The sequence below is a fragment of the Erpetoichthys calabaricus genome, chromosome 18 (genome assembly GCF_900747795.2).
Source record: "Erpetoichthys calabaricus chromosome 18, fErpCal1.3, whole genome shotgun sequence".
NCBI classification, from domain to species: domain Eukaryota; kingdom Metazoa; phylum Chordata; class Cladistia; order Polypteriformes; family Polypteridae; genus Erpetoichthys; species Erpetoichthys calabaricus.
The window spans coordinates 68,464,042-68,486,315 of NC_041411.2; the positions used below are offsets into that span (position 1 = coordinate 68,464,042).

The 22,274-nt window shown below is 41.5% G+C and overlaps 1 protein-coding gene across 8 annotated transcripts in view; it reads left to right on the forward strand.

Annotated features, from left to right (window-relative positions):
• dock3 (dedicator of cytokinesis 3) overlaps positions 1 to 22,274 on the forward strand; it is a 970,442-nt gene that overhangs the window by 942,664 nt on the left and 5,504 nt on the right. For 7 of the 8 annotated variants that reach the window (XM_051921401.1, XM_051921404.1, XM_051921402.1 and 4 more), the window contains 5 exons: positions 965 to 1,046; positions 1,460 to 1,575; positions 4,762 to 4,849; positions 10,608 to 10,730; positions 15,347 to 15,429. In XM_051921401.1, the coding sequence (XP_051777361.1) occupies positions 965 to 1,046; positions 1,460 to 1,575; positions 4,762 to 4,849; positions 10,608 to 10,730; positions 15,347 to 15,429 (492 nt within the window). The remainder of the gene's footprint in view (positions 1 to 964; positions 1,047 to 1,459; positions 1,576 to 4,761; positions 4,850 to 10,607; positions 10,731 to 15,346; positions 15,430 to 22,274) is intronic. The other variant, XM_051921403.1, reaches the window with a different exon arrangement.

Consider the following 22,274-nt stretch of genomic DNA (forward strand, 5'->3'; position numbering starts at 1 on the left):
CCATTTTTAGTTCACACTTATTCCATTTTCAGGGTCAAATGGTTCAATTTTCTACTCAGAGAAAATGCTAGTGTGCTAACACTTTCAGTCCAATCATCTCTCTAGCACGTAGTCTGTTTTGTTTTTATGTTGTAGCAGTAGAGCGTATCAGTGCGCCCTTGAACCCTCAGGTACCTCTCCAAACACCCGGTAAAAGTACAATTATTATTTATTAAATAATAATAACGTGCACCAAGCACTCTTCACTCCTCACTACACATATAAGTACACTACAATCAATAATAAAGCACAATAATAATCACTATACCAATCCTCCACTCCCAGACGCGTTGCCACCCTACCTCCCAGCTCAGCTCAGCGTCTGGGCTTTCCCATAGTCCATTTATACTCTCCGACCCGGAAGTGGCTCCAGCCCAGCAGTCCATGAGTCCTTATCACTTCCGGGTCAGATTAAAAGTCCTTTTCTTCAACCCGGAAACACGTCGTTCCTTCTGGTCATATGATCATGACGTGTTTTCCGGGTTATAGGGCATGCATAAGTCCTTGAGCCTCCCTGCAGCGTCCTCTGGTGGGCCCCACGGTGTCCAGCAGGGTTGGAAATAAAAACTCCACTGTCCATAATTCCCAGTGGTCTTTGGGGCATTCCCACGCCACAGGGAGGGCTCCATCTAGCGGCCTGGGGGTGCTGTCCGGGATAAACAGCCGGCCATCTCTCACATTGTTAATAAAATGTGTGCAGCACCTGCTACTTAAGTGACTTCTTTGGGGAAAAGCGTAAGCCAATGGTGAGAACTGAGCAATCAACATCTTGATTACTATTCTAAAGCTGTATGCATTTACCTACAATGTTCAATGAATCACTCTTTATTTTGTCTTCTTATATTGTCTTTCTTTACTTTATCTTTTCTTCCATTACAAATTTAATCACCAAAAAAAAAATCAGTCTTTTCTTCTGTTTCCATAGGCTAGCCCTTCCTCGTCTAGTCTAAGCTCCACTCACTCAGCACCATCACAGATGATAAATTCAGCTCCGTCCAGCATCAGAGGTAAGACGTCAGCCTAACACTAGGGTTAGTTTTTAACAGAAGCACTACAGTATACACCTCTAAGCATTTTTTCAGCAGTGTGAGTACTTTTCATTGCTGTAATACGCTATGTAATACATTTAGGACCATCACTAAAAAGTGCAATGAAACTCCACTGAGTTTTACTCTGCATGATTGTAAGCATCCCGATGAATGAGAAGGCCTTGGCGGATGGCCCTTTCCCATTCTATTTATTTGCATTCTCCTAATATTTTTATAGTGCAGTCAACAGCATTCTGCTTGACCACTGTTTACCCCAATGTAGAATGTTGGTAGTCTTTGTTTGCAATGTATTGTAAGGTTAAATTAAAGACAAAGTAAGCCCCAATATAACACAACTTAGATGTCGGATGAATGCATGTGCTCTAATGCAGGCTCTCCCTCTCTGCCAGACAAGTACAGACACAACCGGGAGATGGTGATGTTGCTGCCCCCTCACCGAGATCGGCCCAGCAGTGCAATGTACCCAGCGATGACTGAGAATGGGCAGGTAGGCAAGCTCAATCCTAAAATCAATTGTTGATAATCTTCATGTGGTTAAGATGTCACCATTATAGTGGAGCCTCACAGTCCCAGGGATTTACAGTCATATGAAAACGTTTGGGAACCCCTCTTAATTCTTTGGGTTTTTGTTTATCATTGGCAGAGCTTTCAAAGTAGCAACTTCCTTTTATTACGTATATGACATGCCTTATGGAAACAGTAGTATTTCAGCAGTGACATTAAGTTTATTGGATTAACAGAAAATATTCAATATGCATCATAACAAAATGTATAAGATGTATAAATTTGGGCACCCCAACAGAGATATAACATCAATACTTAGTTGAGCCTCCTTTTGCAAATATAACAGCCTCTAGACGCCTCCTATAGCCTTTGATGAGTGTCTGGATTCTGGATGGAGATATTTTGGACCATTCTTCCATAGAAAATCTCTCCAGTTCAGCTCAATTTGAAGGCTGCCGAGTATGGACAGCCTGCTTCAAATCATCCCATAGATTTTCGATGATATTCAAGTCAGGGGACTGTGACTGCCATTCCAGAACATTGTACTTCTCCCTCTGCATGAATGCCTTTGTAGATTTCGAAATGTGTTTTGGGTCATTGTCTTGTTGGAATATCCAACCCCTGCATAACTTCAACTTTGTGACTGATGCTTGAACATTATCCTGAAGAATTTGTTGATATTGGGTTGAATTCATCTGACCCTTGACTTTAACAAGGGCCCCAGTCCCTGAACTGGTCACACAGCCCCACAGCATGATGGAACCTCCACTAAATTTGACAGTAGGTAGCTGGTGTTTTTCTTGGAATGCGGTGTTCTTCTTCCACCATGCAAAGAGCGTTTTGTTCTGACCAAATAACTCAATTTTTGTCTCATCAGTCCAAAGCACTTTGTTCCAAAATGAATCTGGCTTGTCTAAATGAGCATTTGCATACAACAAGTGACTCTGTTTGTGGCGTGAGTGCAGAAAGGGCTTCTTTCTCATCACCCTGCCATACAGATGTTTTTTGTGCAAATTGCTCTGAATTGTAGAACGATGTACAGATACACCATCTGCAGCAAGATGTTCTTGTAGGTCTTTGGGGGTGATCTGTGGGTTGTCTGTAACCATTCTCACAATCCTGCTCATATGCCGCTCCTGTATTTGTCTTGGCCTGCCAGATCTGCTGGGTTTAACAGCAACTGTGCCTGTGGCCTTCCATTTCCTGATTCCATTCCTTACAGTTGAAACTGACAGTTTAGACCTCTGAGATAGCTTTTTGTAGCCTTCCACATAAACCATGAGACTGAACAATCTTTGTTTTCAGATCTTTTGAGAGTTGCTTTGAGGATCCCATGCTGTCACTCTTCAGAGGAGAGTCAAAGGGAAGGAAGCACAACTTGCAATTGACCACCTTAAATACCTTTATAGCTCATGATTGGACACACCTGTCTATGAAGTTCAAGGCTTAATGAGCTAATCCAACCAATTTGGTGTTGCCAGTAATCAGCATTGAGCAGTGACAGGCATTCAAATCAGCACAATGACAAGGGGACCCACATTTTTGCACAGCCAGTTTTTCACATTTGATTTAATTTCATACAACTAAATACTGCTTCACTAAAATCTTTGTTTGGAAAACACCGCAGTACTCAGATGTTCCAAGGAAATGAAAGACATACCACTGTTATCTTTTTTGTTGAAAGTAGAGTCAATTATTATGATGGCTGAGAGGGGTTCCCAAACTTTTTCATATGACTGTAGGAGTGATTCTCAGACCAGATCATTGTCTGCATGGATTTTGCATGTCCTCTCCATGTTCATATGGCTTTTGAGTTGCCTCTCATCCTAAACATGTCTGTTAGGTCAAATAGTATCTGTGAGCTGCCCTCTAAGTGTTAGTCTTAAGGTAGACATGAGTGTGCCCTAATGGATTGATGTACCACCAAAGTTTGGTTCCTGTCAAGTACTCAAAGTGACTAGGCTACAGATTTAGAGAGTGGATGGATAATATAGTGAATTGCGTTGGATGTAAATTATCAATAAACTCTCTTTGTTATAGATTGCGCCTCATTAATCCAAAGATTTTCAAACACACCAATCTAATTCTGAGTCCCTGGAAGCTGAAGTCCATATTGCCAGCCGCAGGCATAACAGAAGAATTATATTCTGTCATGATCTGATTAAACTTAATTTACTTTATGTTTCTTTTATATTCATTGCCTATTTAAGGAGACATTTTTATCATTATTACATTCTCTTCTGTACTGTTGTTGCTGTGATGCCACGCCTTTTCCAGGCATATGTTTTGCACAATGTGGCATGTAACATCATGGCAGAAATGTTACTTAAATGAATACCCCACTCAAAAATGGAAAATATGGAATGAAAATGGAGCACACTCAGACTCAAATGAGCATTCGAACTGAAGACCAGCCTCCCTTTGTTACTGTTATATTCATAATGGTGAGCCACAACTGGAATACCTCAGCATTATTTAGTGACAGACCATGGATTGACCTTTGGCTTGCAGAAGTATTGTGACTATGCACAAATGTGGGGCATATTCTCTCCCTGATAATGTTTTCACTCGCTTTCTTGAACTTTTAATCTTTAATTTTATACCTCACAGTCCCAAGCACTAAACACTAAAGTCAAAAACACTCCTCTCTCTTTCACCACCACTCCTCCACAGCTTTGTCTTCCTCCTTGTTGAGTGGTGGTTGCTGGCTCCTTTTATGGCCCACCCAGAAGTGCTCCAGGTACTTGATCACCTGTTTCAGGTTCCACTCCCAGGTGGGGCTGAAGATTAGTCCAGCTGGGCTCAGGAACTCATGCCGCATCCACTGGCGGCCACCTCAGACCCCAACAGGGCTGTGGAGAACTCCATCTCCCATGAAGCCCTGCGAGAGACTGAGGCACTGCTCCAACCCAGGGGTGCGGCCATCCGACGTCCAGGGGGAGGTACTGCACCGTCCAGGGCTGCTCCCCCTGAATACACATCAAAGGGGCATCCCGGCTGGACATGGGACCTGGCCGTCCACCACACTGGCTATTTATTATCTTGGTTTTGTTTCCTTATTCTCTATATGTTGTGTGGATAACAATGTTTAATGATGTGTTGTCTTTTCTATTATTATAGATGAATACTCCTTGTATGTTATCCTTAAAAACAAAATTTTGTTTTCCAGCCAACAAATTTCCATCGCGCTCTAATGCAGCAGATGATTGGACCTTGCAAGCCTTGTAGTGATCCAAACCTCTCAGTTGCAGAAAAAGGTATAACTTACATTTACTGTATTGTATTGGTTGTAAGTCAGTTCGTCTTATTGATTGTGAGGTCACAGCGGGTGCTTCCCAGTGTCTTTTAAGTATGGCAGTTCAGATCTTTCAAGCTGAATTGCTACACCTTGTTTTCCTTGTGGTAAGCCACATAGTCTGTTCTTCAGTTGTGGAAATCGTCCTAATAGAAGGACTGCAGTCAAGGAAATATCCCCAAGAATCCAGTGGCGGACCATGCATTTCACACCTAGGCCTTCAGTAGTGCTCCGTCTGAATCAACCCGCCCCTCAAAAACTAATTTATGGTTATAAAAACCATTTTAATATGCAGAAATACAGTATAAAGAGCCGTTGCATCGCAGATAGATAACTCCTATAGCCACAATAAATGCCTTTATTGAATAAACAAACCAGGGGTGAACAAGTTCCTTTCTACTGCAGCTACAGCCCGCGACACACATAAAAAACATCAATAATAACTCATAAACTTGCAATATTTTTTAGGAAAATCGCAACATTTTACTCACCAAAAATTCGGATTATTTGTAAACAAAATCCATCCTCCTCTCTTTCCTCAAAAACAGTTCAATTACTCTGTCGTACAGATTATCCATGCGCTTCAGGTCCATCACGAAGTCCCTTTCTATCGCCATCGAAGCTAATGCTGAAAGTCAAACCTGCCCTGTCGTATTTCTGGCATAAGTTTTAATTCGCTTTAGGGCTGAAAATGTCTGCTCGACAGAAGCAGTGGACACGGGAATGCTCACCGCCAAACATACCAATGTGTACAGCTGCCCCATGATGCTCTCATTCAGATTTTTATATTACACCATCCTGTACAATCAACGGGTCTGAATACAGTGACGTTGCCGTACGCCTGCTAGAGGGCCCTAGAGAAACCAACTCAAAATCTGATTAGTTGAAGCAACGGTTTAATCGACATTTATTTTGTGTTAGAGGGCCTGCAGAACGGATTGTGAAGGCCTCCTGGCAGACATCTTTGACTTTGACACTGCCTGGCAACAAATGATGGCTGAAATGTGATTGGTTAAATGCTTTAATACGAAAATACATGTCTGGAAGCACCACATAGCCATCGGAAAAGCTATGAAAGGAAGCGGACAGACTATTTGGAATTATTTAATAAGTATTCATGGACAAAATATAATTAACATCAGTTTGAGATTCAGATACTTTTTTAGGCCAGCAGAGAAGGCCTTGAAGGCCCTGACGGCCCGCCACTACAAGAATCATACATTGGCATTATTACCAGAACCCATTCCAGAGAACACATCACTCCTGTCCTTCAACGGTTTCACTGGCTCCCTATTAAATATTACATTGATTTTAAAATTTTGCTTATTACTTACAAGACCCTTCATAATCTGGCACCTCCTTATTTTTCTGATCTCCATTCCTTCTTGTATCCATAGATCTTCTTCCTCTATCAATCTTAATGTACCTCTCGCTTGACTACCATACAGCTTTCTGTCAAATGGCCTCTGGAACTCTCTCCCACAAGACATTTGTAATATCGACTCTCTTCCTACCTTTAAATCTCATCTTAAAACACATCTTTTTAAGATGGCTTATTCTGTCTGATAATTTTAGCTGATAAATTTAAACTCAATTTTATTATTGTATTTATTCTAGTTTTATTGTACTGTAATATGTAAGTCCTGACTTATCCGGGGGAGAACTTATCCGCGAGTATATATGGTATTTAAGATGCAAGTATTGTCTTTAAAGGTTTATTTTACTTAAATGAATTTTTGACACATCATAGCGAATAATGTGATTGTACTGTTTAATGAGTGTATTGCTCCCTTATCCATCCATCCATTGTCTCCCGCTTATCCGAGGTCGGGTCGCGGGGGCAGCAGCTTGAGCAGAGATGCCCAGACTTCCCTCTCCCCGGCCACTTCTTCTAGCTCTTCTGGGAGAATCCCAAGGCGTTCCCAGGCCAGTCGAGAGACATAGTCCCTCCAGCGTGTCCTGGGTCTTCCCCGGGGCCTCCTCCCGGTTGGACGTGCCTGGAACACCTCACCAGGGAGGCGTCCAGGAGGCATCCTGATCAGATGCCCGAGCCACCTCATCTGACTCCTCTCGATGCGGAGGAGCAGCGGCTCTACTCTGAGCCCCTCCCGGATGACTGAGCTTCTCACCCTATCTTTAAGGGAGAGCCCAGACACCCTGCGGAGGAAACTCATTTCAGCCGCTTGTATTCGCGATCTCGTTCTTTCGGTCACTACCCATAGCTCATGACCATAGGTGAGGGTAGGAACATAGATCGACTGGTAAATTGAGAGCTTCGCCTTGCGGCTCAGCTCCTTTTTCACCACGACAGACCGATGCAACACCCGCATTATTGCGGATGCCGCACCGATCCGCCTGTCGATCTCACGCTCCATTCTTCCCTCACTCGTGAACAAGACCCCGAGATACTTGAACTCCTCCACTTGGGGCAGGATCTCACTACCAACCCTGAGAGGGCACTCCACCCTTTTCCGGTTGAGGACCATGGTCTCGGATTTGGAGGTGCTGATTCTCATCCCAGCCGCTTCACACTCGGCTGCGAACCGATCCAGAGAGAGCTGAAGATCACGGCCTGATGAAGCAAACAGGACAACATCATCTGCAAAAAGCAGTGACCCAATCCTGAGCCCACCAAACCGGACCCCCTCAACACCCTGGCTGCGCCTAGAAATTCTGTCCATAAAAGTTATGAACAGAATCGGTGACAAAGGGCAGCCCTGGCGGAGTCCAACTCTCACTGGAAACGGGTTCGACTTACTGCCGGCAATGCGGACCAAGCTCTGGCACTGATCGTACAGGGACTGAACAGCCCTTATCAGGGGGGCCGGTACCCCATACTCTCAGAGTACCCCCCACAGGATTCCCCGAGGGACACGGTCGAATGCCTTTTCTAAGTCCACAAAACACATGTAGACTGGTTGGGCAAACTCCCATGCACCCTCCAGGACCCTGCTAAGGGTATAGAGCTGGTCCACTGTTCCGCGACCAGGACGAAAACCACACTGTTCCTCCTGAATCCGAGGCTCGACTATCCGACGGACCCTCCTCTCCAGGACCCCTGAATAGACTTTTCCAGGGAGGCTGAGGAGTGTGATCCCTCTGTAGTTGGAACACACCCTCCGATCCCCCTTCTTAAAGAGGGGGACCACCACCCCGGTCTGCCAATCCAGAGGCACTGTCCCTGATGTCCATGCGATGTTGCAGAGGCGTGTCAGCCAAGACAGTCCTACAACATCCAGAGCCTTGAGGAACTCCGGGCGTATCTCATCCACCCCTGGGGCCCTGCCACCAAGGAGTTTTTTGACCACCTCGGTGACCTCAGTCCCAGAGATGGGGGAGCCCACCTCTGAGTCCCCAGGCTCTGCTTCCTCATTGGAAGGCATGTTAATGGGATTGAGGAGGTCTTCGAAGTATTCCCCCCACCGACCCACAACGTCCCGAGTCGAGGTCAGCAGCGCACCATCCCCACCATATACAGTGTTGACACTGCACTGCTTCCCCTTCCTGAGACGCCGGATGGTGGACCAGAATCTCCTCGAAGCCGTCCGAAAGTCATTCTCCATGGCCTCCCCAAACTCCTCCCACGCCCGAGTTTTTGCCTCAGCAACCACCAAAGCCGCATTCCGCTTGGCCTGCCGGTACCTATCAGCTGCCTCTGGGGTCCCACAGGACAAAAGGGTCCTGTAGGACTCCTTCTTCAGCTTGACGGCATCCTTCACCGCCGGTGTCCACCAGCGGGTTCGGGGATTGCCGCCACGACAGGCACCGACCACCTTACGGCCACAGCTCCGGTCAGCTGCCTCAACAATAGAGGCACGGAACATGGCCCATTCGGACTCAATGTCCCCCACCTCCCTCGGGATGTGGTCGAAGTTCTGCCGGAGGTGGGAGTTGAAGCTACTTCTGACAGGGGGCTCTGCCAGACGTTCCCAGCAGACCCTCACAACACGTTTGGGCCTACCACGCCTGACCGGCATCCTCCCCCACCATCGAAGCCAACTCACCACCAGGTGGTGATCAGTTGACAGCTCCGCCCCTCTCTTCACCCGAGTGTCCAAGACATGTGGCCGCAAGTCCGACGACACGACCACAAAGTCGATCATCGAACTGAGGCCTAGGGTGTCCTGGTGCCAAGTGCACATATGAACACCCCTATGCTTGAACATGGTGTTCGTTATGGACAATCCGTGACGAGCACAGAAGTCCAATAACAAAACACCGCTCGGGTTCAGATCAGGGGGGCCATTCCTCCCAATCACGCCCTTCCAGGTCTCACTGTCATTGCCCACGTGAGCATTGAAGTCTCCCAGCAGAACGAGGGAGTCCCCAGAAGGTATGCCCTCTAGCACCCCCTCCAGGGACTCCAAAAAGGGTGGGTACTCCGAACTGCTGTTCGGTGCATACGCACAAACAACAGTTAGGACCCGTCCCCCCACCCGAAGGCGAAGGGAGGCTACCCTCTCGTCCACCGGGGTAAACCCCAATGTACAGGCTCCAAGTTGGGGGGCAATAAGTATACCCACACCTGCTCGGCGCCTCTCACTGGGGGCAACTCCAGAGTGGTAGAGAGTCCAGCCCCTCTCAAGGAGATTGGTTCCAGAGTCCAAGCTGTGCGTCGAGGTGAGCCCGACTATATCTAGCCGGAACCTCTCAACTTCGCGCACTAGCTCAGGCTCCTTCCCCTTCAGAGAGGTGACATTCCACGTCCCAAGAGCCAGTTTCTGTAGCCGAGGATCGGACCGCCAAGGTCCCCGCCTTCGGCCCCCACCCAACTCACACTGCACCCGACCTCCTTGGCCCCTCCCATAGGTGGTGAGCCCATGGGAAGGGGGACCCACGTTGCCTGTTCGGGCTTTGCCCGGCCGAGCCCCTTATGTCAAACTTAATGCTTTAATGATCTCTAAAGTGGTTTGGGCAAAAATCTCCTAAAACGAACAATGACAATGCAAGTATTTTCAGTTATTGCAATTAGTCTATCTATCTATCTATCTATCTAGTGTAATTGATTTAATCATTAATTCAATTTTAGCATCTGTCAGTCAGTCACTCAGTATATTTTACATAGCATCCTTTGGTAAATCTTTAAATCATGTCTTACTTGAACTTCTCCATTTAAGGAAGTTGTTTAACCCCCCAGTCTCCCAAACCCCTGGGAGAAAGCATTCAACTCTATTTACAGAGAGAACCGTGACCTCCGATTTGGAAATACCGATCACTCAGCAGCGAATCGCTTGAGTCCGCACAGAAGGTGTCAGCCAAATGAGGCAGAGAGGACAACATCATCTGCATAAAGCACTGATGCTAACCCTGGCTTCCCCAACTGGATACCCTCACATCCTCGGCTGCACCTTGATGTTCTGTCCATGAAGACCACAAACAAGAGAGGTGCCAAGACACCAGCCTAGATCTACACTGAACAAATTCAGATGAATCACAATATTCAGACACAGCTCTTAAGCTTTCATAAAAGCATAGGGAACTAATTTTACAATTTAACACAGCCACACTTAAACATGTGTATCAAACAGTTGAAGAGACCAGTTCAGAGCAAGATGCTACATCCTCACAGCCTGTTTTTCGAGCAAGCAAGTTGTACTTATTTTGACATTTTTTGAATTGTCTGACTTTTGTATTAAAATACACACATATACTCACACTTTTTTTTTTTGTAAAGTGTACATCTAGAAAATGACTCTCCCTCTCACTGTTTTGCTTTCCAGCTGTCCCTACAGCTCCCAGCAGCTGGAGCTTAGATAGTGGGACCAGAGAAGCTATGCCATTTCTCACTGCCCACGTCGGGAACATTATGGTGCCTCCAGTGCCACCAAGGACTTTACCACCAGGTGAGTATCTGACTTTAAAAATAGCTTTTTTTTTATTAAGGTATTCCGTTCATCATTTCTAAAATGTGATAAAGGACGTGGACTTAAAAAAAAAAAAGCACAATATGTTTAGAAGGGGAACAAACCAAAGTAAAAGGGTGCGCTCAATGCACCCTGATTTGTTGACACCTCTTCTCAGTGGAGTTGATATTGGAGTAATATTTACGCCTGCCCAGGTTTTCTTTTGGGAGCTGCTGCCAAGAAACCCTGACTAAGGCTTATAACAGTGGAAAAGCCTGGTAGTTGTCACTTTTTGTAATGTATCAAAATAGGTTTGGCGTTAGTTACTTATAAAGAGTACTTTTAAAATAAAACAGAATCAGAATGTTCTGAAAAATGGTAAAAAAAATACACTGCACAAATTCATTATAAAACTCACTGCCGGGCCCTCGCCAGGCATACTTCTATACATAGTCACTCTTACCAAGCACCAGCTTAGCATTGCCATTCAACCTAACCTACCCTTTTTCAGGATATATAAGGAATTGGAGTATCCAGAGACTAAATGTTAATAATTACGGGGTATTTTGTGACAGAAGGCTCTGAAGACTCAAAACTAAAATACAAAACCATTCACTGATTATTCCTTAATAAACAGAACCTTTTTATCATACAATATACAGGTAAGTCATCAGCGACACCCTTCCACTCTTCAATGTGTTTATTTTATTTAAGAGCCCACATCTATCTAGGCACCACTAGGTGCAAGATAAGAAATAACTTTGAATAAATTATGTAAAACAAATATATAAATATAAATACATTTTATATTTATTACATGTTAACTAAATGCTGTACAGTGGATTCAGAAAGTATTCAGACCCTTTCATTTTTTGCTATGTTGCAGCCTTGTACTAAAAGTAAGTTACATTTTTTCCCTAATTAAAACAACACTCAATAGATAGATAGAGAGATAGATAGATAGAGAGATAGAGAGATAGACAGATAGATAGATAGATACTTTATTAATCCCAAGGGGAAATTCACATACTCCAGCAGCAGCATACTGATACAAAAAACAATATTAAATTAAAGATTAATAACAATGCAGGTAAAAACAGACAATAACTTTGAATAATGTTAACGTTTACCCCCCGGGTGGAATTGAAGAGTCGCATAGTTTGGGGGAGGAACGATCTCCTCAGTCTATCAGTGGAGCAGGACAGTGATAGCAGTCTGTTGCTGAAGCTGCTCTTCTGTCTGGAGATGACACTGTTTAGTGGATGCAGTGGATTTTCCATGATTGACAGGAGCCTGCTCAGCGCCCGTCGCTCTGCCACGGATGTCAAACTGTCCAGCTCCATGCCAACAATAGAGCCTGCCTTCCTCACCAGTTTGCCCAGGCGTGAGGTGTCCATCTTCTTAATGCTGCCTCCCCAGCACACCACCGCGTAGAAGAGGGCGCTCGCCACAACCGTCTTATAGAACATCTGCAGCATCTTATTGCAGATGTTGAAGGACGCCAGTCTTCTAAGGTAGTATAACCGGCTCTGTCCTTTCTTGCACAGAGCATCAGTATTGGCAGTCCAGTCTAATTTATCATCCAGCTGCACTCCCAGATATTTATAGGTCTGCACCATCTGCACACAGTCACCTCTGATGATCACGGGGTCCATGAGGGGTCTGCGCCTCCTAAAATCCACAACCAGCTCCTTGGTTTTGCTGGTGTTCAGGTGTAGGTGGTTTAAGTCGCACCATTTAACAAAGTCCTTGATTAGGTTCCTATACTCCTCTTCCTGCCCACTCCTGATGCAGCCCACGATAGCAGTGTCATCAGCGAACTTTTGCACGTGGCAGGACTCCGAGTTGTATTAGAAGTCCGATGTATATAGGCTGAACAAGGCCGGAGAAAGTACAGTCCCCTGTGGCGCTCCTGTGTTGCTGACCACAATGTCAGATGTGCAGTTCCCAAGACGCACATACTGAGTTCTGTCTTTAAGATAGTCCACGATCCATGCCACCACGATCATACCACAATATACCCCAGAATGACAAAGTGAAAACAGGATTTTAGATATCTTTGCAAATTAATCTCTCTATTATAAAAAAAAAATCTTGGAAGGAGACGAGACGTGATTTTCTCGGAGAGACATTTATATATCCCGCGAGACGAGTCCACGCCCAGGGAAGGAAATAAAGGACAAAGAGTAGATGACAAAGTAGAACGTCATAAAGAACTCAAAAATGTTGGCGTGGTACACATGCAGAGCAGGGTAGAGATAATGGAACTACGAAAATTCGAAAGTCTTAAAAAAGGATAGGAAAGATCGCATTAGCGCAAACAAACGGAAATTATTACTCAGTGAAATAATGGAACAGCGAAAAGAGATCAAATATATTGTTCGGATTTAAACTTTAAGTCGGAGACTTGTCTAATTCGTGTTGCCAGCGAGAATTAAAAGATTCCAAAAACACTGGCACAGTATGAAGTCCCGTGAGACGGAGACTTTTAACATGAGATTCTTTCAAGTCACACCCTACTTACAACTATTCTTAAACAAGACCACGGTCATCTAACCTCAGTCGTGTGAATGCTTTTGTCAGACACACTTCCTGCTCTCTCAGCTCTTATAACTTTTATCAGGACAGTAATTTTATACATTCTAGATGACACATCATCGACTAAGCGAAGAAGAAAGAGCATGAACAAACATTAGAAAAAGTTGTTTCATTTATTAGAGAGAAAGAAATGATAATCACTCACAGGCAAATATATGTTGTGTTGTCACGGTGTAAGTCCAAACATGGAATCAAAATTCAATGCAATCTTGAAGAAAAGTTAATTCCAAATATTGTTTTTACTAAAGTTTTAAAGTAAAAGTGAAAATAATGCATATGTAACAATTCCCATGAAAATAACAATCTCTTAAAATTGTATATCCAGTTAACCAAACCCGGGGGTGGGTGAGCGAAGCGAGCAGGGGGCAGAGACCCCTAGTTTAAAAAAACCCAAAGAAAGCGAAACCTCACATTGACACAGGTATACAGATCTTTTGCTATGATACTTGAAATTTGGCTCGGATGAATCCCATGATTCTACCACTTGTTTGGAGTCCACCTGTGGTCAGTTCAATCGATTTGACTGCTTAGGATGGGCACACAACCGTCTGTCTATAAAAGGTCCCACAACTGACAATGTGAATCAGAGGAAAAACCAAGTAATGAGGTCAATGGAATTGCCTGCAGAGCTTGCAGATGGGATTGTGTCGATGCACAGATCTGAAGAAGCTTCCTAAGAGCACAGTTACCATTATAATTCTTAAATGGAGTAAATATGGAACAACAACTGTTCCTAAAGCTGGACAAAGTGAGCAATTTTGGGAGAAGGGCCTTTGTTAAGAGAGAGGACAGAGAACCTGATCATCATTCTGGCTGAGTTCCTGCGTGAACATAAAAGAAACTTTCGGAAGGATAATCATCTTTGCAATACTTCACCAGTCTGTGCTTTATGACAGTGGGGCCAGGTAAGAGTTTCTCATTTGTAACAGACAGATGGAAGTTCACTTGAGGTTTGAAGAAAGGCACCTAAAGAACTATCAGATGGTGATCTGATAAAAGGAAGGAAGGAAGGAAACCAAGCAGCACTCATCATGTTGGCAATGCCATTTCAACACTGAAGTATGATGGTGGCAACATTATGCTATTCGGTTGTTTTTCAGTGGCAGGGACTTGGAGATGAGGCAAGTCTGAAGAAAATCTGAAGAGAACACAGTTTATACTGTAGATATCCTTAATGAAAACCTGTTTCTGGGCACTCTGTACCTTGGACTGGGCTGAAGGTTCACCTTCCAGCATGACAACGACCCTAAGCAGAAAGCAAAGACAACACAGGAGTGGCTTAGGGACAAGTCATCCAGAATGGCTCATCCAGAGCTTAGACTTGAAGTCAATCAAACATCTCTGGAGAGACATAAAAATAGCTGCCCACTGGTGGTCACCATCTAACTTGACAGAGCTTCACAGGATCTGCAGAGATGAATGGCAGAAAATCCCCCAAATCAGGTGTTCAATGCTTCTGGCATCAAACCCAAGAAGAATCCAAGCTATTTGACTAAGTACTGAGTAAAGGGACTGAAAACTTGTGTCAATGGGATATGGATATTTAAGTTCTTTATTTTTAATAAATTGGCAAATTTAAAATTTTTTTTTTGCTTGTCTTGTTTTTTTTTTTTGAGTGTTGCTTGATGTGGTGTAAAAATGAATTTAAATGATTTCAGCACAAGGCTGCAAAATAACAAAATGTGAAAAATGTGAAGGGGTCTGAAAGCTTTCTGAATCCACTATACATAATGTGTATGTATGCTGTACAATATGCTGCACACTAATGTACAATGACTAGGACTGTCAGTGTTTAAAACTTTTCGTATTAAAAAAAATGTCTTGGAAAAGGGCATTAGTTTGGTTCATTTGACATGGTGCCAGTGTTACTAGCAAAATGTGGCACGTTCTCAAGTTAGCAATAAACCAAGTGATAAATGAAGTATTTTTTCTTCCAGTAAGAAAAAACAAAAGAGATCAGCTCCTCCAATGTCAGTGTTTTCCAAACCTTGTTTTTTTCCTGCTGTGTTTTCCCTTAGGACACTTCTCGATGCACTTTGATGCGTTTCATCACCAGATCAGCGATCTCCCTCCAGCTCTCCCTGCGCGCTGTTTAAGAAAGGTACCCTGTCTTTTGTTCTGTGCCCATGTTTTTTCCTCATGGTTCTGTCTTGCATTGGTTTGTACATCAGCAACTTGTTTTTAATCTGTATTAAGTAAATATTGAAAAGGCATATACAATTTTTATGTGTATACTGATGGCCTCTCTTTCCCTAATAAAGTGCTAGTGATTAGAGCTGAAGGTCTACTGCATTGAATGCAACCAATTATAAGCATGCTGCCAGCCAGAAAACGAGACAGGAAATAGGCTGGATGTCTTTTGCTGAAAGTAACCAGCCATATGTGTGCTGCTGGTCAATTGTAAGGACAAAGGTGTGCAAAGCAACATGGGAGTCTCCAACCACCGCCAACAGGTGTTTTAAATTAAAAAGAAAAATTATGTAGAAGAAACAGTCCACAGTTAAACTGCAAGAGGGGGATACAAAGGACACAACACATAATTTAAAAGTAATTTTATGGGCACTAACAATAGATTGATGTCAAACACTCAACAGTAATCCTAATAGTAAGTTTCAGCCACCTGACCTCAGTGTGTGTGCCTGCCCGGTTAAACTAGCTCCTAACACCATCCTTAGCTAAAACAAGAATAACACACAAAATGTACTTAAATTAAAAAAAAAAAGCAAAGATAACATAGATAGATAGATAGATAGATAGATAGATAGATAGATAGATAGATAGATAGATAGATAGATAGATAGATAGATAGATAGATAGATAGATAGATAGATAGATAGATAGATAGATAGATAGATAGATAGATAGATAGATAGATAGATGAAAACTTATATATATAAAGCAAAAAATATATATATGTATGTATATCAAACAAAAATAACCACCTCTCAAAACACACATACAAACTTCTACCTTAAATAAGAGAGCTGCTGCTAGGTGGAAGTAAGACATGGTCAGATCTGAACAGTTTGTAGTGAAGGTTTACATTTAAAAGCACCGACATTTGATGTCAAAAACTCAACAGTAATCCTAATGGTAAGTTTCAGCCACCTGACCTCAGTGTTGTGTGCCTGCCCGGTTAAACTAGCTCCTAACACCATCCTTAGCTAAAACAAGAATAACACACAAAATGGACTTAAATTAAAAAAAACAAAGCAAAGATAACGCAGATAGATAGATAGATAGATAGATAGATAGATAGATAGATAGATAGATAGATAGATAGATAGATAGATAGATAGATAGATAGATAGATAGATAGATAGATAGATAGATAGATAGATAGATAGATAGATAGATAGATAGATAGATGAAAACATATATATAAAGCAAAAAATATATATATGTATGTATATAAAACAAAAATAACCACCTCTCAAAACACACATACAAACTTCTACCTTAAATAAGAGAGCTGCTGCTATGTGGAAGTAAGACATGGTCAGATCTGAGCAGTTTGTAGTGAAGGTTTACATTTAAAAGCACTGACATTTCTTTACAGCATGCTAATTGAAGTTTGTTTGTCCTGATGTCCCCTTGGTTAAGTCAACAGAATTCAAGGGTCAGAATGATTCAATCTTTAGAATATTAGTACACAGCAGGGGCGACTAGCCATTTGGGCATTTGGGCAATGCCCGGTGGGCCGCGGACTCTGGTCTGGTCATGGGCCGGCCGTTTCATGAAATAAATTTTATGTACTGGTTACTGTTTGCCATTAAAATTAATTTTCTAAAATACTAAACATTACACTGGTGTACAAAAAAATATTTTTTTGTTTGCTTCTGGGAACTTCAGAGCATGCCTTTATTAAGTTTTTTACACTGATTTCATATGTGAAATCGGAATTAAGCTAGCATGTCAGGTTTTTGAAATACACATCATTGATGTTTTGACACTTTTGAATATCAATATTATATATCAACACGATATCTGGAGTTTGGACTATGTCCCACCAAAATTGTTTTGATGTGTTTATTCTGAAAACAAAACAGAAGACAATACCAGAGACACGTTAAAGTATATTTATGTCAATTTACCTCAATATAAAAGTGAGGTCGGCCTGCCCAAAAATGTTGGAGGCACTCGCTTTTGCGCTTGTACTGCACATCCGTCTCTCCTTGCAAGAACAAACAGTAGTCACCCATTATGCTCAGAGTGAATTTTTCCAGATATCAGTTGTTCATCACCTTTATATCTTGATGAAATCTTTCCCCATTCTCATCTCTGTCATCGCTTAGATTTGGTGGAAAAAAGTTGAGATGAGAATGTAAAAAATGCATCTTCAGTGACATTCTGGCTCCCGTAAGCTAATATACTTTCAGCAGGTTCTCAGCATAATTCTCTGCTCTGTGACTGTCAAGAAAATTCTGGACAACCTGCACGAATGAGGGTGCTGAGTCAGTTGGCTTCAGTTTCCTTTTGAACTCCTCGTCAAGCATCAGTTCATGTATTTCAGGGCCAACAAAAACACCTTCCTTACTTTTAGCTTCACTTTTCTCAAGACTACACTTCTTTCTTAAATGCTGAAACGCATCGTCTTTACTGTCCAGTCACCCTAGTTGTCCAAGACCTGGAACATCATAACTAAAAAATGGGAAGTGCTGGATGAAAACGGTTTTCAGATTTGGAGTCAGCAAGTGAAATTTATTAAAGTACAGATGAAAGAAAACCAGTAACAAAATGCTTGTTGACAAGTGAATTATCTGTCCGGTACTGCAATTTATATAGTCCTATATAATATACCGTATTACGTCATCAAGTTGTTTTAGGTGTCAGTACACAACGTTGCAGCGAAAAATTTGTTCAAAACTACCTTTTGCTGATTTCTGTTTCAATACCGCTACATTTCGGTTAGCATATACATTATTGCAATTTATTTAATCTCATATCTAGTATTTAAATTCTTCGTTACTAATAATTAGTTTTGATTATGTATTATGCATTTTATTGTTCTCTGGTCATCGGCGTGAGCGATAATTAGTGGTTTTCAACTGCGATTATTAGTATGATGAAATAAAATTATAAAGCTCAGGATAGGAATTTTTCATATTAGGATTGAACATTTATAGTTTATTATTAAGTTAATGGAACATTTCAATAGTGAGGTTTTCATTATAAGCTCGGTTATAATTCATTCCATTGTAAATGAGCAGCTACTAGCCTACTAGGGTACTGGCACTTGGACTTGACATTGACATTTGACATGATACTCTAATAACGTGTAAGCCGTGTTACTAAATTTTTATTTTTCATTAAATTTTATTTCTAAGCATGTTGTCAAATTTGAAATTGTGTCTAAATAACAGTGTACAGATTAAGTTTGGCAACAGTTTAGATAAAGTTCATATCATAGGCTTATAGCAAGTAGCGAGCCGCATACTCATCACAAATTTTAAGAAAATTACAATGAATCGACCTCATCACCTCACTCGTTGAAGGATGCCCGGGCCGGTTTTGAGATCCAGTCCGCTCCTGGTACACAGCGAATCAGTTCTGTTCCTGAGTTAATAAACATTAACTGAGATAATGTAACTTATCTCCTTAGGCAGTAACATACAAATCCAGCCAATATTTCAATAAATGGATAACATATTTTAGTTCTAATTGTAATGTGCTTGTTTTTATACCATTACTTATTTATTTCCAGTCCCCCTTATCCCCTCTCCACTCTAAATGTATCAGATGAAAACTGTCCAACATTTAAATAGCATCTGAAATAAGAAACTTAAGCTGGTTCTCCGATATAAACAAATGCCAGAGTACCTGAACTTGCTGTGACTCACCTTGACATGTAAAGTTTCATCCAACTTATTTAAAAGCAATAGAATAATTAATTTTAATAATAATAATTTTTTGCATTTATATAGCGCTTTTCTCACTACTCAAAGCGCTCAGCAATTGCAGGTTAAGGGCCTTGCTTAAGGGCCCAACAGAGCAGTGTCCCTATTGGCATTGACGGGATTCGAACCGGCAACCTTCCGATTGCCAGTGCAGATCTCTAGCCTCAGAGCCACCACTCCGCCGAACATTCCACATTTATGGAGACAGGCCAGTTCTGAGTGCAAAAGAAGATTGTTAAAAATTAGCAAAGAACAGAGTCATAAACTGAAAGAAATCTTGTCTCCAGATTTATTTTTAAGATAAAAAACCCACCATCACAACTCACTCCTACACACGTGACAATGACTTCAACACAGCATCACAGCCATCATAGATATTTTGTAACAATGAGAAATCACTATCCAAAAATAAATAAGAGAAAAACAACTCAAGTAAATAAAAGGACAGTGATTTAAAAACTGTATGAACAGTAGCTAATCATGAGTGTGCTGCCAACCATGGAGAAAAACAATAGTCAAACCCAGCTGGTTAGCTCTGAATACAAAGATGGCTGTGACGTTCGTACTGTAGTGGACTCCATAATTTGTTGTGAAGCTCCATTTGCCTTCCACATAAGTCTGGGTATTGTGACATTAGTTTTATTAATTTTCCTAAAACTCATGTAGAATCAGCTAGATGACTCCACGTGGAGTGACATCATCAGTGGGGTCCCTCAGGTTCAGTCCTTAGACTGTTACATTTTTTGATTTATATTAATGACATCAATTTTGGTGTAGTTAGTAAACTTGTGAAATTTGAACGTGATACTAAAATTAGAGAAATGGCATACACTGAGGAGGTAGCAAAAAGAATTGGACAATCTTCAGAACTGGGCAAACACATGGAAAATGCAGTTTAATCTAGAACATACAAAGTGTTTCAAAAGGACCATTGATTACAAATACAAGATGGGAGACACTGACCTACAGGAAGCAACCATAGAAAAAGAATTTAGGAATTTAATGTTGACACATCATTTTCATCATCAAAAAATGAAAGCAATCTGAAGCAATGAAAAAGGCATATAAAATTTTAGGTTATATTGTTAACACTGCTGAATATAAATCCAAGGACATTATGATCAGATTACATAATGCACTAGTGAGATCACTTCTGGAGTACTATGTGCAGAGAAGAACAGCCAGATGTATCCAAGGACTTATGGACATGTCCTATTCTTCAGGACTCAGAGAATTAAACCTGTTTAGTCACAAGCAGAGGAAATATTATGTGGGGACCTAACACAGGTCTTCAAAACTCTCAAAGGCACTGATAAAGTAGAATGCTTTCAGCTTAGTGGTGAATCAAGTACTTGAGGACACCAGTGGAAATTAATGAGGAGTGCATTTAGGAATGAAGCCATTGATAACACCCCTGATCAATGTCCTTCTTGAAAAGTTACTCAGCTTGGCCAGCCGGTCAACTCTAGAAGAGTCGTGCAGGTTCCAAATCTCTTTCGTTTCACTGTTATTGAGGCCACTGAAAACTTAAAGGTTTAGAAATGGTTTTATACCGTTACCCTGATCTATTATTTACCAAAAACTGATCATGCTGGTCTACAGAGAGTTCTTTGGACTTCATGACTTGGTTTTAGTCCTGTGAATTATGGGACCTTTTATACACAATGTTGCCTCTTTAAATAATGTTCAATCAGCTCAATCTGGAGGTGGACTCCAATTAAATTCTAGACCTATCTCAAGGATTATTAAAGCAAACAGGATGCACCTGGCCACAGTTTGGAGTGACACAGCAAAGGCTCTAAATATTTACATGAATGACAGATTTCAGGTTTTTTACTTGTAATAAATTAGTTTTAATAAATTGGTAAACATTTCATCAAACATGTTTTTACTTTCTTATTATAGGTTATTGAATGTAGATTAATGGGCAAAAATTGCAAATCTATCTGTTTAAAATTAAATCTACAGCACAATAAAGCATGGAGGAAGTGGAAGAGTCTAAATACTTTCTGAATCCTCAGTATATCCTGAAGTAATAATCATATTATACAAATATATGCTGTCTAGCATAAAAACAACCTTAGGAATAAGAAAATAATTGTAGTAATACAAGTACAAAATCTCATAGGTTTCTCCTCTTAGCAGTTAAAACTGTTATATGCCATGTGGAGGAAATTGTGTCAAAGTTAGACGTTGAATTGCCTGAACTTTTAAATCAGTAACCTTGACTGTAGACCCTATATTGAGCCTGAACTTGAATATTCACTATTCAAAACAATAAAAGATTAATACTCCTTTACTCATAATTTCCATCTTTATTTTATTTTCCTCTCAAGTAAAATATTTTTTGTTAATTACATGCAGCCATTCAAGAATGTTGCTGCTTGGATTACACTGTTTTCTGCAATATCTCTATGTAGAAATCAATTAGTCATTAACTCCAGAGAATATGGGAAGCCTATCGTAGTAATATGGAAGACCAAGCTACTTGAGTGTAACGATGTTGCTGATGCAATCTGCCGTAGTACTTAGCCAATGAAAGATATAATGAACACTGCAATGGAACACCTCTTTGTGATCCATGGAGGATGCTACATGCCTGCAGATGATGCAAAATGTTCGTACAGGCGATGTACTGACCTGTCGTGATACTCTAATCCTTCATTGGTAATATTCACGTGAGATTCTCACACCATGCGCCCATCTACAGTATGTGAGATCATCCCTCTAATAACTGTTGCCAGCATTTTATGTGGCCAAAAGGCCCTATGATAGGGTTACCAGACGCCCCTTATATACGGGATATGTCCCATATTTGATTATTTTGTCCCCTGTCCCGTACTGACCTTTCAGGGACATCCAAATGTCCCGTATTTAGCTAATTTTCAAATTTCGTAATATAAATATATTTTTACTACCTTCTTACGGTATTTAGTTGTAACTTCATAAGTAATTATACTTTCTTTTCTCAGATTCTCTTGATGAAAATAACCCAAATGTAACGAGGAAACGAGTGTTTGCTGCCTGTTTGCAACTTGTTCAGTTGCTC